This window comes from Hibiscus syriacus, unplaced genomic scaffold, assembly GCF_006381635.1.
Source record: "Hibiscus syriacus cultivar Baekdansim isolate YM2019G1 unplaced genomic scaffold, ASM638163v2 tig00001311_pilon, whole genome shotgun sequence".
NCBI lineage: Eukaryota > Viridiplantae > Streptophyta > Magnoliopsida > Malvales > Malvaceae > Hibiscus > Hibiscus syriacus.
In genome coordinates, this window is record NW_024061863.1 from 39,009 (window position 1) to 56,952 (window position 17,944).

The 17,944-nt window shown below is 34.0% G+C and overlaps 2 protein-coding genes across 3 annotated transcripts; both read left to right on the forward strand.

Moving 5' to 3' along the window:
• The first annotated feature begins 1,111 nt into the window (after window positions 1–1,111).
• LOC120124873 (mitochondrial import receptor subunit TOM7-1-like) lies at window positions 1,112–2,440 on the forward strand. The gene is made up of 2 exons (XM_039143444.1): window positions 1,112–1,212; window positions 2,030–2,440. The coding sequence occupies exon 2, from the start codon at window positions 2,081–2,083 to the stop codon at window positions 2,297–2,299; it is 219 nt and encodes a 72-aa protein (XP_038999375.1). The 5' UTR covers window positions 1,112–1,212; window positions 2,030–2,080; the 3' UTR covers window positions 2,300–2,440.
• Window positions 2,441–4,024: 1,584 nt separating this feature from the next.
• LOC120124936 (probable manganese-transporting ATPase PDR2) lies at window positions 4,025–17,671 on the forward strand. Of its 2 annotated transcripts, none has more exons than XM_039143493.1 (22): window positions 4,025–4,142; window positions 4,260–4,560; window positions 4,655–4,747; window positions 5,224–5,426; window positions 5,789–5,861; window positions 5,953–6,125; window positions 6,261–6,432; window positions 6,815–6,919; window positions 7,002–7,112; window positions 7,206–7,292; window positions 7,380–7,562; window positions 7,791–7,841; window positions 7,926–8,051; window positions 8,722–8,801; window positions 10,058–10,166; window positions 10,588–10,716; window positions 13,546–13,611; window positions 13,776–13,847; window positions 14,955–15,106; window positions 15,364–15,475; window positions 15,550–15,666; window positions 16,318–17,418. In XM_039143493.1, the coding sequence occupies exons 2-22, from the start codon at window positions 4,312–4,314 to the stop codon at window positions 17,416–17,418; spliced, it is 3,564 nt and encodes a 1,187-aa protein (XP_038999424.1). In that variant the 5' UTR covers window positions 4,025–4,142; window positions 4,260–4,311. The 2 variants fall into 2 exon arrangements, with proteins under 2 accessions (XP_038999424.1, XP_038999421.1); XM_039143490.1 differs by having other exon boundaries at window positions 4,030–4,142; window positions 4,274–4,560; window positions 16,318–17,671.
• The last annotated feature ends 273 nt before the right edge of the window (window positions 17,672–17,944 follow it).

Sequence of the window (17,944 nt, forward strand, 5' to 3'; positions counted from 1 at the left end):
TGCACCCATGACCACTTAATTATAAAGGGATACTATTTTAATTACTGGTTTTCATTTTAATTACTGATTTTCACTCATTGTTAACCTTTAATATAATTACACATTTTATCTTTATTACTTATAAATTTAATCCTAAATTTTCAATCATAACCTTACTGATAATATAAAAAAAATCAATTATTTTTTCAGTTTAATTTATATCAAGCTATTTGACGGGACTAACTCAATTAAAATCTTAATATGATTTTTCAAGCTTATTTTCGGATAATGAGATTTTTATGTCTAACAGTAACATTTTATATTTTTAATGTTGAAGTGTCAAATTCTAGTCAATTATAAATGATAAATATACATTTAGGCATGGAAATTGATTTCGGTGTTTAATTCAATATTTAATTTTTTTTCCAATTCTATACTTGAATTTAGGTTTGAGCTTTAATGTGTATCTAATTTTTCTGATCCAGTTATATATTTGAACTTTACTTATTAGTTTAAATCGAACTTGAACTTAACTTTTCAGTACAAATTGACACTTACGATTATTTTTAACTAATTTGAACTATAAAATCGAGCATGAAATATGGAAGAGCGTTGGATTTTAGTGGAATCGAACAATTTAGATGTGATACATATGCTTCAGAAAGGAACAATAAAAAAGAAGTTTTTACGGTAACTCATCATATCCTAAAATTATTACGCCATCGATAGAAGATATAATTTATACATGTTTTTGTGAAAGAAATAAGATTGTAAATAATATAGTCAAACTAACCCAAAAACTACTTTAAGAAAATCATGAGTTCGATAATCCACCAAACAGGGTAACTGAAGCACTACAAGATAACCCAATGCAATTACAGATGATGATTGCAACATAGTATAATCTACCCAAATTTCCTCTTTTCTTTTTTAAAAAAGGTTTAGGTACCCAGTTGAACCTTCAAGTCAAGTACAAGTACTTAACTGTCCAATACTTAACTTTCCAAAAAAAAAAAACTTAGGTACCTAATTGAATACTGAATCCAAGTTCAGGTACCAAAACTTACATTTAATTTACTAGGATAATAAAGTAATAATGCAACCGAACCCTAACAGAATTTATTTCCTTCATTTTTAAAGCCCTCATTCCTCTCAACCACCGTTCCATTTCTTCTTCTCACGAATCCTCGAAACAAGCAATCTTCCTTGGCTTCCTAAAGGCCCGTTGTTGTGGTAAGCATATTGATTTCTTGTGATTATTCTTTTCCATTTTTCGATCATGAAATTAGCTCCTCGTAGTACTTTTTTTGGCTAATTTGCAAGGCTTCCATTGCGCTTCTAAATGCATTCGTCTCTTTCGAAATTATTATTATTATTATTTATTATTATTAATTTGAGGTTAAATTAGCTATGAGTTGAAGATGAAAATGACAAAAATGAGAATCTGGTGAATTTATCTTGGACAGGGTTTGAATTGGTAAATTACATTTCTTTCTTGGTATTATCGTGTTTTGTCTTTGAACTTGATCCAAAACTTATCCTTTGATATCCCTCTTTCGGGTTTTCTGAATGTTTTGAATTTGTATATCTGGGTTTGATCTATAACTTATTGCTTAGAACATATACTTTATTCAGTATTTTCGTGGTGAAACTTGTTTATTGTTGATCATGATTGAACTTCAATTATAATTTTTGTTTGAAATAAGTCTTCTTTAATTTAGAATCCATGTGATCATGTATTTAACTGTTATTTTATCAAAACTTTACAAAATGATCATTAAATTTATTGAATTCTTACACTTGTTATGATGTAAGAGTGACCATTTTACAATACTTTGATAAATTTAATAATCATTCGAAACTTTTAAAAGTACAGTAACAACAATTATTTGAGCATAATTCAGTTATTAAAACGATCATTTAAACATAGTTCAATGTCCAATTTATTTTCTTGTTTTCAACATTTCTAGATAATATTCTTTTTTCGCAGCTTGTGTAGTGAGCATTTTCCAAAATTACTGAACTGCTGCTTTTCCCTATAATGTAATAGGGTTATCCTAACAAATCTGCAAAGAGTCAGGGGGAAAATAAACACCTTTTAATGGCATCTAGAGTTTCTCTAAAGACTAAAGGCAAAGGGGGGAAGGGATTTAAGGGCTCGGATGAGAAATCAGCTGCGCAGTGCTTGAAAGACTGGAGCACATGGACTATGAAGAAAGCCAAAGTGGTAACACACTATGGCTTCATTCCGCTGGTGATCATCATCGGCATGAACTCTGAACCCAAACTCCAGCTTTATCAATTGCTAAGCCCTGTCTGATTAACTTGTTTAACTATGTAATTGGTTGTTGCCTATCTGTCGAATCTACATGGTATTATGTTAGGGGCTTGTCTTTTACATGATGTTGGCTGTTTTAACCTATATGCCTATGAATAATCACGAGCGGTGGTGCATTTTATGGGAATTTGAGTCTTATTTGAAATTCTCCATGTTTTCTTTTATTGCTCATTTCCAGCGTAATGACTTGTGTGCATTCAACTGTGCTCGCAGTTGAATTTCGTTATTGCCCATCATGTTTGTTTCGTTTTATTGTTTTCTTATTGAGTTCGGGCTTTAGAATCGGTCGATTTCCCCTTGGGACTGTGTTGGTCCGACACATTCTCCGAACATTACTAATGATCAACAAGCTCTTATTCGTTGTTCAACATGGCTGGATTATTATCATTAGATCTTGTTAGGTTTGTGGGAATTTGGACTTTAATTTTCTTTCCCGTCTGGTACTTAACTGGTTTTGAAATGCAAAATGTCGCTCAGTTATCGAATCAGGTTATTATTGATCATTGTTGATAAATAGTCGGCTGATGAAGATACTAACGTGATAAAAAATAAAGTTTAAGTTTAGATACTACTTCTGGTAATGAAAAATAAATACATGATTGAGCCCCTTAATTATAAACGAAATAGTTTAATAGAATTGTATTTTATTGTTTATTTTTTATAATTGCCATGTTAACAATTAACGATAAAATTAAACATATATTAGTGGAAAGATAACCTTTTTAAAATAAAAATGGTACAGGAACTCTATGTCGCAATATTAAGATATAAAATACCCAAATGACCATAAATACTTATAAACCCCTTTATTATACCCATTCTCCTACTATAGTACCTAATATTTTTGTTGCCTGTTGCCTACTCTAGTGCTTGAAACTATCATTCTTGTCATCAACTTTAATCCGACATTTTACAATCATTTAAATAAAAGGATGCATTCATTCAATCTATAAGAACATATCGTGTATTGCTCACTCATCCATATCATGTGTGAAACTTCGATCGATCAGTTAATATCAAGTAGTGTTTAATAGATATTAAATAATGATTAGTTAATTATATCTAAAGATCCATTAATACCAATAGAAAATATCATATTATTGATGGCGCCGATAAAAATTATACAATTACGTTGTGTTTTAATAAGTTAAATATCTCACGCAAATTTATTTGATTCTTTAATTGTGAACAAGTTGGAACTAAAGCATATGACGTAGTGATCATTTACGAATCAGAGTTCAAAAAATGATCGAATTTAAAGGCATTCATCTCTGCACAGGAATAGAAAGAGCTAATGATCAAACAAATAGTATTATTAGAATTACAGTGTAACATTGTTTCCTATGAATGTCGTTTGTATCCATAAAAGATTAAAGTAGACTAATAAAATGTTGAAGTATTAAATTAGAAAAAATACCATATACTAAAGAAATAAATTAAATCTTACTTTATAAATCAAACATATAATATAATTATGAAAAGATATTAATTTAATTTTAATTAAATTCGATACGGATATTATATAGCACTACTATATTCTTATTAAAAAATGAGCGTTGAACCAAATATAAATAGCAGATCTACAAATATCTAATATGGAAGATCCATTTAGATTATTTATAATATACATATATATGTTTTCATTTTGGTCATTACTCCATTTTAATAAATTTAATTTAGATTTTTTTTGCTTAATTCTGATTAACTGATTCATTTAGCTTTATATTATACATGTTCCAAAGCCGTAATTCTCTCTTTCCCTTGTCCGGTCTCATTTCAACTTTAATTCGTTTCGATTTTAGGGTTTCAGATCTCTTTGTCTCAGGTAATTTTACGAAATCCTTTTATCAATTTTCCTTTAGTCGGATTTTCGGATTTAAAATTACTTTAACTACTCCTAAATCGATCGGTCTTCTTCACTCTCTAATCCTTTGTTTTCCCATCCATTCCTTACACCCACTTTATTGGTGAACAAACAGGAAGGTGGATTTGAGATGTCGAGGTTCCATGTTGGTGGGAAAGTAGTGGACAAAGTTGATTTGTTTAGAAAGAAACACACAGCATGGCGATTAGACGTTTGGCCTTTCGCAATGCTCTATATCCTTTGGCTAACTATTGTAGTTCCTAGCTTAGATTTCGTTGATGCAGCCATCGTGTTCGGCGGCCTTGTTGTCACTCACACATTGGTCTTGCTTTTCACGGCTTGGTCCGTGGATTTCAAGTGCTTTGTTCAATATAGCAAGGTAATAAAGATTATACTGTGATTCCGGTCTGGTACGAGTTTTGGAACGAATTACTTATTTATTTTTCGAATTTGGAATATAATGGTGTGCGCAGGTCAATGATATTCGCCATGCTAATGTCTGCAAAATTACTCCGGCAAAGTTTTGTGGTTCGAAAGAGGTAGTGCCACTTCATATTCGTAAGCAGGCAGGTTTCTCTCTCTCTTTTATTTCTTTATTTGTTTGTTTTCATTTTAATTATGTAGGCATTGCCTAGTTTACTTTTGTTTCTTGCTTTTTATTTTTTATTATGCAAATTGAAAAGCAAATTGTGCATTTCAGTGGGAAAATTGGTTGTATTATTATTATTGATAGTAACAGTAGTATGTGGTTTTGCATAATTTTATTTTTATATAAAATATTTATGCCAGAATTGGTTTTGCATTATAAGTTTTTCCTTTCGGAAATTTTGTTTGAATAATCTGTGTGATTTAATTATTGTCTCTCTGCTTGCCCCTCTTCCTTTCCCCCTTGTTTGGATCCGAAGTCTTCCTTTCCTTTTCAACTCTCTTATTTCATATGAATTGTGTGATTCAGATTTTTCTTCCAGTGCTCCTACTTTGCCCCTCCTCCCCCTCCCCCTCCACTTTGAGTTCTTATATTTTTATTTGATTAATTGCATAGGTAGCAAGTTCTTCATCTGCGAAAGATGTGGAGGAGATTTACTTTGATTTCAGGAAGCAGTGCTTCATCTATTCTAAGGAGGAAGATACCTTTTGCAAGCTTCCATATCCTACAAAGGAAACATTTGGCTATTACCTAAAATGTACCGGCCATGGCTCTGATGCTAAAGTTCTTGCTGCAACTGAAAAGTGGGGACGTAATGTGTATGTTGCTAGCATACTAATTTTCACCTTAGCCTTTCAATTTGTTTTGATTTGACTTGTCCTGGATAAATGACTAATGAAAGGAACCTTTTGATAGTAGCTTACTGTGTGGTTTGCCACAAATTAATGGTTTTACTGTTGGAATCTTTTGAATATCAAAATTCCCATGCTCTAATGTTTTAATTTTGTTTTTATTCTTACTTAATTTAATTGACAGAGCACAATTCTCCCCCTCCCTTCAGTTTTCTATGATTCTTCACTTATCAGTTGTGAATTGTGGACTGTGCTAATCTGAGATGTTCTAATTTTTTTATAATAATACGACTGTTACATGTTCACATGAATTTGTTTCTATCATGCAGATTTGAATATCCACAACCTACTTTTCAGAAATTAATGAAAGAGCATTGCATGGAGCCCTTTTTTGTCTTTCAGGTTTTCTCATTGTTAGAATGTCTTTAAAATATCGATTTTTTTTCTTTGATGGCAAGGTACTTTTTGTGACATTTTATCTTGTCTTTTGTAGGTATTCTGTGTTGGTCTTTGGTGTCTTGATGAGTATTGGTATTACAGTTTGTTCACCTTATTCATGCTGTTCATGTTTGAGTCAACAATGGCAAAAAGTCGGTTGAAGACTTTAAGTGAGTTAAGACGCGTTAGAGTGGACAGCCAGACTCTAATGGTGCATCGATGTGGGAAGTATGTTTCTGTAAACATCAGCTTATTGTTTCGTATAGTGTGTGTGTTTGTGTGACTATTATCATTTTATTACTACGACTGTTTTTAAGCTTTTTCGAAGTTTTAGATTTATAATTCAAACTTTGGGAGTTGTAGGTGGGTGAAACTATCTGGAACAGATCTATTGCCTGGGGATGTTGTCTCCATTGGTCGATCATCTGGTCAAAATGAAGAAGATAAGTCTGTTCCAGCAGACATGCTTATACTAGCTGGAAGTGCTATTGTGAATGAAGCCATTCTCACAGGCGAGTCTACTCCCCAGTGGAAGGTGGATCTCTTCTTAATTCTGTTCTTGTTTCCTGTTTTAGTATTCAATAATGATCTCTTAGGCATGATGTTTAGTTGTGTAAAATCTTTGTTGTGGGAGTTCAATCGATGAATGTAAGGTTTCTGTCGTAAAACTAACTATATTTTTTTAATGGTTAGTATTGCAATCTTAAGTTTGACTTGAAAAATTTGTATTGTCTAAGCCTAATTCTGCCTTTTCCTTTAAATGCTTTCCCTATATCTTTAGATTTTATTTTAGATCATTTGACTTGTATGTTGCACTTCATACGGGGTTGTTTTCCACATTATTTTTACTCATATAATCTCTCTAGAGAAAACCTTTGTTCAGTGACAGTTTATATGAGTTAAAAAATTTTCCCTAGGTTTCTATAGCAGGCAGGGGCATTGAGGAGAAGCTATCTTCCAAGCGCGACAAGAATCATATTTTGTTTGGTGGGACTAAAATATTGCAGCACACAGCTGATAAGGTAGTTTGTACCAAAATTTAGTTATTAACCTATCTCATGTTTATCCCTTTAATTTAAATTTCTATATTTCTAATTGGATCAGAGCTTCCCTCTGAGAACTCCAGATGGTGGCTGCCTGGCTGTAGTTCTGCGCACTGGGTTTGAAACAAGTCAAGGAAAACTTATGAGAACAATTTTGTTTTCTACAGAAAGGGTAATGTCTTATGTGTGCTTTCAAAGTGTTTGGTTTATTTATATCCATTTTGTATTTATTTTTCAGTAGTTTATTTTCAATTATGCGCTGTAGGTTACTGCTAACAGCTGGGAAAGTGGCCTCTTTATTTTATTTCTTGTTGTATTTGCAATAATTGCCGCTGGTTATGTACTTAAAAAGGTAAATTAATTCTTCTTGAGGTAGTGGAAACCATATTAAGCTTACATGTTTGGTAGGTAAATGATAATAATATCATTTTACATGTAGGGACTGGAAGATCCTACAAGAAGCAAATACAAACTCTTCCTTAGTTGTTCTCTTATTATTACTTCTGTGATTCCCCCAGAGCTACCAATGGAGTTATCTATCGCTGTTAATACATCTTTAATTGCCCTTGCACGGCGTGGAATATTTTGTACAGAGCCTTTCCGAATCCCATTTGCTGGAAAGGTTTGTGCGACCGATTCTTTATATGGACTAAAGGCCTGGCAATTTTGCAAATAGTTAAAGAAGATAAACTGTAGCTTTAGCATCCATGGTTACAGGCCATATATTCTTTTCTTGCACTTCTCCTATTCTTTGTTTTGGCTTGATTTTGTAGTAATTGATGCATTACAATACCTTAGTGCTGCTCTGCATTATATCGATTTCAGTATTTCCTGATGTTTATTTCTACAGGTTGACATATGTTGTTTTGATAAAACTGGCACATTGACATCAGATGATATGGTATGCTACTAACAGAGCAAGAAGTGATTTTCTAAAATGTTTTATTCTCATTTAATGAATTCATTTTCTTTGTTTTTTTCCCAGGAGTTCTCTGGTGTTGTTGGGTTAAATGACGGTTCAGAATTAGAATCTGATATGGCTAAAGTTCCTTCACGCACAGTTGAGATTCTGGCTTCTTGTCATGCCTTAGTGTTTGTAGACAACAAGCTGGTATGCCACTTTTTTAAGCAAAGCTTTTAATCCTGTGTTTTTTGTTCTTGTAATTACCTGTGGAATGTTGCTTTTTCTTTTCTATCTAATAGTAAGTAGTTTTGTAAAATATGATTGGAGGTTATGATAAACTAGCATTTGGTAAATGTCTAATTTGTGTTTTGCTTATTTAATATGTGGGGGCAGGTTTTTCCATTGTTATGAAGAGGTTATTTAGTTTGTGGTATGGTAACTGGAATGCAGAGTGCTACCTCTTTAATACATATTAAAACACTTAAGACTGCTACAATGCCAGTAGAACATATTACATATTTATATACAAATTATGCCTCTAAACTAGGAAACTCTAAGTTAGGAAAGATACTAATCCTAGGAGATGTAATCCCTTGAAATAAGGGATTGAAAAACAGAGAATAATTACAGAATCTCTTAACTTAAGGGATTGACAGCTCATTTCTATAATTTCTACAACCTTACAACCTACACTATGTAATTCATTCACATCAAAATTCCAAGTCTTGATATATCTGCTCCTGGTGCTAGCATATTAAATGTCTTTGAGTGCCCTGTGTTGGGTTCTCTTTCATGTTATGTATTACTCTTAGGATTTTGGTTGAAGTTATGTGTATTTAACAATTGTAAGTTACTTTTAGTTTTGAAAATGTTGTAGGTCGGTGATCCTCTTGAGAAAGCTGCACTAAAAGGAATTGATTGGAGTTATAAATATGATGAGAAGGCTATTCCAAGAAAGTAATTTTCTTGCTCAGTAGTCAATTTTGCTTCTATTATTGATTCATATGTTTGCAATTTCATTTCTACTCTTTTATTTTGGGTTGGCTTCTAACTTTTGGCGCCTTTTCATGCATTAATGATTTTCTTCAGACTTTACACAAGTTTAAGTAGTGCATTGCCCCTTCTAGGAGGAAAAAGAGATTCTTGAAAATTTCTGAAAATAGAAGGACAAAGTTTCATCCTCGAAAGTGCCTTAATCTCCAATGCAAGCCTTACACATCTTTCTTTTTTGTTAATGCTGTGACGATTTTGTTTGCAGATACTTTGTGCTGATTGAACTGACTCCCCATCTCATACAGTTACAAAAAGTACATTTTGCAGTTGTAGGCTTGACCTACTGGAACTCTAATGATAGTAATTGGGGTTCTTGTTTCTAGACAAGAAGAAAGCTTCTCATTAAATTGATCATCATTTGGTTAAAAAATAGGATTTACAGTGTTAATATATTCGAGACTTTTGGGGTACTATGTTTGAGTAAATTGCCAATAAACTATCGCTAAATTTGCAACAAATCCTTAGTGGTGAAGTAAATGTGGTCTAGAAGTTGAAGTAAATTTTCAACAGATCATAAGTTAGAAGGAAAAATCAGGATAACCAACGAAGGCAGCTGATAGACAAGAAAACCTTGGTTTCAGATCTCCTTTCTTGGAAGAAAAAATGTGAAAAATTAACCCAAACAATTCAACATATAAATGCTTCTTTTTATTGGGCGCAACAGCTGCTTGATGTATTGTGACTGAACAAGAAACACAAGTATAAGTGTTATATGAGTTGGTTACCGTGTCACTGAATTTTTTTTTCTGTTGATAAAGTTAGGATATGACAGATTTTAGTAGCTCCGTTTTACGTATGTAATTTTATGTGTGTTAATTTTTATCTAACCTGATGGATTATTGATTCAGTGGTCCAGAATTCCTTACAAAATCACTGTTCATGTTTGGAACCTGTGTTTGGCGGTTAATTTTTTTTGGAGTGGACTGATGAATTCTGATCAATATTGTTTAGAATATATGTTTAGATGTTAATATACAAAACCTTCCTGTCATTAGAGTGCAGGTATGGTGTATTGCATGCTTGTTTGTGTTTCATGCATTATATGAATGCATCCTGTTTCCCTGCAATTTGGTGATTTTAATTACTCATTATTTTAGAAGTCTGTTTCTTTATGAAGTTATAGTCTAACACACACTTCTCTTATATCTTATGCACTTCAGAGGAAGCGGCAATCCTGTGCAGATTGTGCAGAGGCACCATTTTGCATCACACTTGAAACGAATGGCAGTTGTTGTTCGTGTTCAGGAGGAGTTTTTTGCTTTTGTCAAGGTCTGTAAGTTATTGTCTAGTTTTAAATTTTTTGAAGACCAATTGTTTTGCTATCAGCTTCTTGCCAACCATACACTGTTCATATTGCTGCATTTTAGGTGTTATGGATTCTTGAAATGCAATAAAACTATCAGACATTTCTATTCCAAATCTGAAGCATCGCACCTGTCGCGAACATTTTTTTTTGCTTAGGAATGTTTGAAGCACTGTTACCCATCAAGGGTTGACATCGTTATGTATGTTAGTTAAAGCTATTTTTCTCCCCTCTTGTTCCATTTGTCTTCTGATTAAGGGGTAATAATTACATCTTCCAGAATGCATTTGCTAGCTTGCATAAGTTGTTATATGCCATGTATCATAGTTATTTAGAAAGAAAAAAATATTTAATTTTTTTTTCATTAGCGTGAACTTATGTTTGTAGGGTGCACCTGAGACTATCCAAGATAGACTCATTGATTTGCCTTCTATATACGTTGAAACCTACAAGAAATTTACACGACAAGGGTCTCGTGTGCTGGCCGTTGCTTACAAGTCTCTTCCAGATATGACAGTAAGTTTTATATGGATTCAATATTGAAATGCCTCCTGCCTTTTTTTATTTTTATTTGTCTCCTTTTCTCGAGCAAAATAAGATGCGCAATAGCTGCCAATCTCATAACATTGTTAGCAATATTGTTCCAATTAGATTATAACTGATTGCTGGGTGACACTTCTGCCCCAGTTTTGGTAATTCTGTTTCTTCCCCTTCCCTCGCACTTTTGTGAGAATTTCAATAAATCTATATTTGCTCGTAATAGAAATATTTGTTCCCAACAATTGGAAACATTTCCAAGAAATTTCATGGTGGACAGTGCCTTTGCAGTAACATAACCTTTTTTTTTTGGGATAGAAATAGGAGGCCTCATTAAAAACCACCCTCTTAGTAGTCCTTTACCTTAAGGCAAGAACCGACTAGCAGAAGGAGGAAAAGAGTACCTCAATTTATTAATGATAAACCAATTACATAAGACTTAAATACACTCCTACGAACTACATAAGACATAAACACTCCTATAACACCTTTACTCTAAAACATACAAACCAACTAAAACAAAGTTTACAATCACCCAATCCCCTCCTTTGCTAGCTTATCAGTCTCGCAATTACAACACCTAGGAATCCACCTGACAATAATCTCTTTTACAGAAACAATAGACACAATTTCCTTAACAAAATTTGTAAGAAAAATAGGAACTGAAGCTTGGTCTTTCATCCAATCCACTGCTAGCTTGCAATCACTTTCAATAATGAGCCTACCCTTCGATACCCATTCTGAGGAGACAAAGATGTCGATGCCTTTTTTGATAGCTTTCAATTCTGCTAGAATGGGAGGAGTAGGACCAACATTTTCTGAAAAAGAAATAAGTTTAGTCCGATTCCAATCTATGAGAATACCCCCTATTCCAGCAATCATCCCAACACTACTAACAGCCCCATCCGCATTCATCTTAAAAAAATCAACTGGAGGAGGACTCCAACAGAACACAGGCCTATTCAATTCCTTAAAAGCAGAAATGATCACCAATTAAAGAATCCACCTGAATAGAGAGAAGAGGATACTTTGCTAGAAACCATTTCACTAACCTGAAACGAACAGTGAAAAACAATGAGAATCTGTCCAACTTTCCTTTTTCAAAGATGATTTCATTTCTTATCTTCCATATTGACCATAAAACTGCCCTCGGAATAAACTTCCAAATAGACGAATTAGGCCTCAAATCAGGCCATGAGCTGAGCAGAGAGGGAGGATCAGGAGGTAGAGCTAACAGAATACCCCAAAAGCCTATTAGTTTGTTCCACAATTCCCACGAAACTAGATTGGTGCAATTTTCCTTTTTCAGAGTAGGAAAAAAGAAAAAGAAAAAAGAAGTGATTTGACTAGTATCAGCCTGTGCAATTCAGTTTTAACTAATTAACCAACAGAACTGAATTAATTCATTATGTCATTGAAATCATTCTTGTTTTTTATAGAAGTTGGAGGTCTCATTAAAAACTCTCTTCGTATTCGTCCACATACTAAGAAGTATGTTAACGAACATTGGAAGCAAGAAAAGAGTACCTCATATTTCATTGAATAAAACACCCATTTGAAATCATTCTTGTTAGTTATTGGAATTAATCTTTGACATATCAATATTTGGATAAATTGACCATTTGAAAGCTGGAAGGCCTGACATTTTATCTGAAACACGTTAAACACATACTTGATGTAAATTTGCTTTATCTCTTTACATAATCTCAATTTGTTTAAGTATATCACATGTATCTACTTAATATGCTGAATTCATTTTGGTGGCATTGGATCGTGATGGTTCATTTAGGGGAGTTCTCTTTAGAGGCGGATGAATTCGTTTTAATGGTTGCAGGTGTTGTTTTACTGCTTTATTATGTCCTTAGGTGTTGGGTGGCTTTTGTTTTGCTGGGGGTGTAACTTAGGAATAGGGTGATTGTCTGTGGGGCTTTGTGGTTGAGGAGGTGAGAGTTTTAGGTGATTATGGTTTTTTGTGATGGTGTCTATCCCTACATGAGGGTATTCCGTGTTTTCAAATGTACTGGGTGTTTTATTTAATGAAATATGAGGTACTCTTTTCTTCATTCCAATGTTCGTTAACATACTTGTTAGTATGTGGACGAATACGAAGGGAGTTTTTAATGAGACCTCCAATTTTTATAAAAAAAAATATCCAATTTGTTAGATTTTTTTGAAAATTTGAACTTCATGAACTTATTTTTGTTTTTCTTCTACCCAGAATGAGAACTTCAGTATAATTCAGTTATATGAAATCCATGACCGAATTAAATGAAACATTTTGTTTGGTTAAGGTATGATTTCAAAGAATTTTTTATAGGTTCTGAAAAATAACACTAATCCCGTGAATTCAGTTTTAATCTAAGTGACTAAATGCCTTATGGAATATAGTTATACTGCCATGTCCTAACCACTTTTGATACTTTGCCATGGACTCACTTTGGTGCCGAAATATTGGAACACATTCTTTTAATAAGTTTTAGATTTGTTGAAACTTGTTTTTACTTGGGATTAGTTCTCTCATTTTACACCTGAGGCCTTTATTAGATAATCTCAAATCTATATAAGAGACCTTGATCATGATTTTTTTTTAGAGTTTAGACACCGTTTTCTTGAGGATAAACCAGAAGTAGGAAACATTGAAGCTTATCAATATATTATATAAGATAAAAAGTTTCTTACAATGCATGACAGACCACAAAGACTTGCTGTTTTAACTTATTTTTTTACTTGTAAATATGTACAACCTTCTGATCTCACGTGTTTAAGCATTTTTAATGTCTTTCAATTTGTGTTATGTCTCCTGCACAGGTTAGTGAAGCTAGAAGCATGGAGAGAGATGCTGTAGAGTGTAGCCTCACATTTGCTGGTTTTGCAGTAAGCATTAAGCAATGAATTCTTTCATCTTTGTACAGTTTTTTTGGTTTGTTTGCCGGACACATTTACCCTGTTTAGATGTTCAATCACTATTTGATACAAGTTACCTTTTTTTGGGTATTATACTTGTTACCTTTTTTCACTTCTCGAAACTTAATTTTCAGGTATTTAACTGTCCTATTAGAGCAGACTCTTCCACTATTCTATATGAATTAAAGAATTCTTCACATGATTTGGTAAGTGGCATCTTCTGGATATATCTTCCTAAAGGGTGTTATGTTGTTCCACTATTAAAGTGATGAGGAAAAGTGATAGATTTTACAAATTATAAATCTTGGAATTTATCTCATTGGTATCATTTAAATCGCTTTGCTATAGGACTTTTTGAGACCTTTTGTGTGGGCGCAAGTTCATTTCTACCTCCATATATGCAATATTTAAGTTGCTTATTAGATTTTGGGCTTGAGGTTTAAGAGTTTGTAAGAAGTATTTACTGGAAAGCAATCCAGGCATGGATTTGGAAATCATTCAAATTACTTTTTTGTATGATTAAAAAAAAAAAACCATGTCCACAAAACAAGTTCATTTTTTTTCTGCATGTATGTAACATTTAAGTTGCTTGCTGATTTTTGGCTTAAGGTTCAGAGTTCGTAAGAAGTATTAACGGGAATGCAAACATGTTATGGATTTTTTGTATCATTTATTTCACTTTGCTATAGGGGAAAAAATTCTCTTTTCTTGCTTGCTAGGATAAAAAAAGTAGCAGGAAAGAAGATGAAATCTTTTGAACCTTATTGGTTTGTATCAGTAATTCCTTCATCAGCATTTAGATCCCTTTACCATGATATACAATTCGGTTGTCAATTTGTATGGAAGTGCATGTATGTAAAAAGGAGAAAAAAAAGAATTAATTTCTTAAGTACCTTGATAATGAAACCTATGATTAATACATGTATGTTTATATGTATGTATACCTTAGAAAGGAAATTGTGCCAGATCATGAAACTTGGCGTTTTCTCATTTTTTCTAATAATAACCAAAACTTGGGTAGATTGGGTTTTGGGGCCCAAAAAGAATGTTCTTCATATTACTTTATTTTTTCTATGCCCTTCCTGTTTTCCATGTTCCATTTGTTCTTTCCTATGAATCATGTTTTCCTTTGTGAATGGAAAATACTATGTTCCATTTGTGTAGCATATCACTGTGAAGTTTTTAGGGCTAGTGGAAAATACATGCAAGTGTGCTCTTTATGCATTACCGTCTCACCTTCCTTCTCGAAGTGGTGAATTTCTAGATTGGGACTTAACTTTGTGTTTCTCTGAAAACAAATTTTATTATTCTAGGTGATGATAACTGGTGATCAAGCCTTGACAGCTTGCCACGTTGCTGGCCAAGTTCATATTGTGTCAAAACCAGCACTGATTCTTGGTGCAGTGAAGAATAGTAAAGTTTACGAGTGGGTATCACCAGATGAGACGGAGAGGATTCCCTACAGGTTACCTTTCTCTGGTTACCATCAACTATTTTAGACATAATTTGCCCGTAGGCTTTTTCCGGATTTAAATTCTGATAAATTTGCCCAGCATAAATCTTGACTCTTTCATGTATATCTAGCTTCTTTTTTTGGGCCTGCATATCAAGTTTTGATCATATTTTTTTTTCTGGAACTTGTTATGTGGATCTGCTGGTTAGAGGTGTTGAACTCCACCTATTCTTCTAGTTGACTGATCAAAGGATTTTACCTGATATCAGTGAGAAAGAGGTTGAAGCTTTATCCGAGGCTCATGATCTTTGTATTGGAGGTGACTGCATTGAGATGTTACAACAGACTTCTGCCATTTTACGAGTCATTCCTTTTGTTAAGGTTGCAACTATACGAACTATTTGGTTTTCTGCATTACTTTGTCTTATGTTATTGATACTGCAATGTCATCGTAGGTTTTTGCAAGAGTTGCTCCGGAACAGAAAGAACTTATCATGACGACTTTCAAGGCAGTGGGAAGGTTGACTTTAATGTGTGGTGATGGGACCAATGATGTTGGAGCTCTTAAGCAGGTGATATTTTACTCGATGAGTTTTAGTTGGTATCTTATTTTCTCTCTTAAGCAGGTAATGTTTTAACGTGTTTATTGTGCAGCCATTATGATGTTTAAGGCCTTTTAGGTTTGTGAACTTATTTTTACATCTGTATTTAGCACTATGTATCAATTGCCATCTGTTAATCTACTGTTAGCCCCCAAGAAAACCCTACTCATATAGGGATCAACTCAATTAAGCCTGAACTAGTTGATAGTATCTGCTCTATTAGTTGTATCAGACAGTTCTTTTTATGATTAACATTTGTCTGGATATCTTGTAGGATTAATTTGGTCAGTTATAGTTGTTTTGGCTACGAGGTGGATCTATATCTATGTGGTCCTGATGATGTTGAATTGAAGTTTAAAAATTTTTCTAGTTTTGATCGTAAAAAATTTTGTTTTATACAACTTTTATAAATAAAATTTAATATACGGGAATAAGCTTTTTTGTTATTATTTTGGATTTTAGTTGGAGAACTTCAATGTTTACGATTTCCTGGTTACATTTATACAATACAAGTTTTTTTCCTCTCCTAAAGACAGATTGACCTTGTCATGTTACCAGTTTGTATCTGTATTTTCTTATGAATTAACTTCTGTTGTTTGTAACATCCTACCTTTTGTTCAGGCCCATGTTGGTGTTGCTCTATTGAATGCAGTGCCTCCAACTAAAAGTGAAAGCTCTTCATCGGGAACATCTAAAGATGAAAGCACACAGTCATTGAAGTCGAAGAAATCTAAGCCCACTGTAGAAGCAACAGGCATTTCAGAAGCCTCTTCAAAAGGAAAAGTTGCCACCAGATCAGAATCTAGCAACCTTGCAGCCAGTAATCGACATCTTAATGCTGCTGAGAAGCAACGGCAGAAGCTGAAGAAGATGATGGATGAGTTGAATGAGGAGGGTGATGGTCGCTCTGCTCCTATTGTCAAACTGGGGGATGCCTCTATGGCATCGCCATTTACAGCAAAGCATGCATCAGTTGCCCCAACCACCGACATAATCCGTCAAGGACGCAGCACTCTTGTGACTACCCTTCAAATGTTCAAGATACTCGGCCTTAACTGCCTTGCTACAGCTTATGTTTTAAGTGTGATGTACTTGGATGGTGTCAAGCTGGGTGATGTCCAGGCAACAATTAGTGGTGTATTTACTGCTGCCTTTTTCCTGTTCATCTCACATGCTCGCCCACTGCCCACCCTTTCAGCTGCACGCCCCCACCCGAATATTTTCTGCTTCTATGTCTTCCTTTCTCTCATGGGACAGTTCGCAATGCACCTGCTTTTCTTGATTTATTCTGTGAAGGAGGCTGAGAAACACATGCCTGAAGAATGCATTGAGCCAGAGTCCGAGTTTCACCCTAATCTGGTGAACACGGTTTCATACATGGTGAGCATGATGCTTCAGGTAGCAACGTTTGCAGTGAACTACATGGGTCATCCTTTCAACCAGAGCATCCCCGAAAACAAACCATTCTTGTATGCGCTTGGAGCTGCATCTGTTTTCTTTGTGGTCATAACTTCTGATCTGTTCAGGGACTTGAATGATTGGTTGAGCTTGGTTCCTTTACCGATGGGATTGAGGGATAAGCTCTTGCTGTGGGCTTTACTCATGTTTCTGGGCTGCTATACGTGGGAGAGGTTGTTAAGATGGGCTTTCCCTGGTAAAATCCCAGCTTGGAGGAAGCGCCAACGTGTGGCTGCCGCTAGTTCAGAGAAGAAGCTGGTCTAAGTGGACACTGAACAGAGAATTGACATGGAGAATTCTCCCTCTGCTAATGGGGGATATTTTTGAGAAATGATGACGCTGGTCAGATAATTATATTTAGAGAATTAGCTCCACATATGTGACTTTTATCTGGTTAAAATCATATTGCTTAATCCTTTAGAATGTGGAATTCCTGTCGAACGATGTTTTTGTCTAGGATGACTGGATGAGGAGATTCTTTAGTTAAAGTATCGACATCGATTATTGTTTTTGGCCAGCCGACTTGAAAGAATAGTTTCAACACTTATTAAAAACACAAATTGTAGTTGAACTTACAGATCGATGATTAGGTTATATTTTATTCTATTCTACAAGTCGGATACAGAAATTATTTAGTGCTACCGGCGTCGAGTTCAATTTCTTAGTATAATGTCTTCGAATATTTGCTTCCATCATCATCACTTATTATGTGAGGTGTTCTATGTTTGTCGTTATTCACTATATTTTACATTAAATTTGTTCTTCTAATCACCTGCATTACTTGAAATTC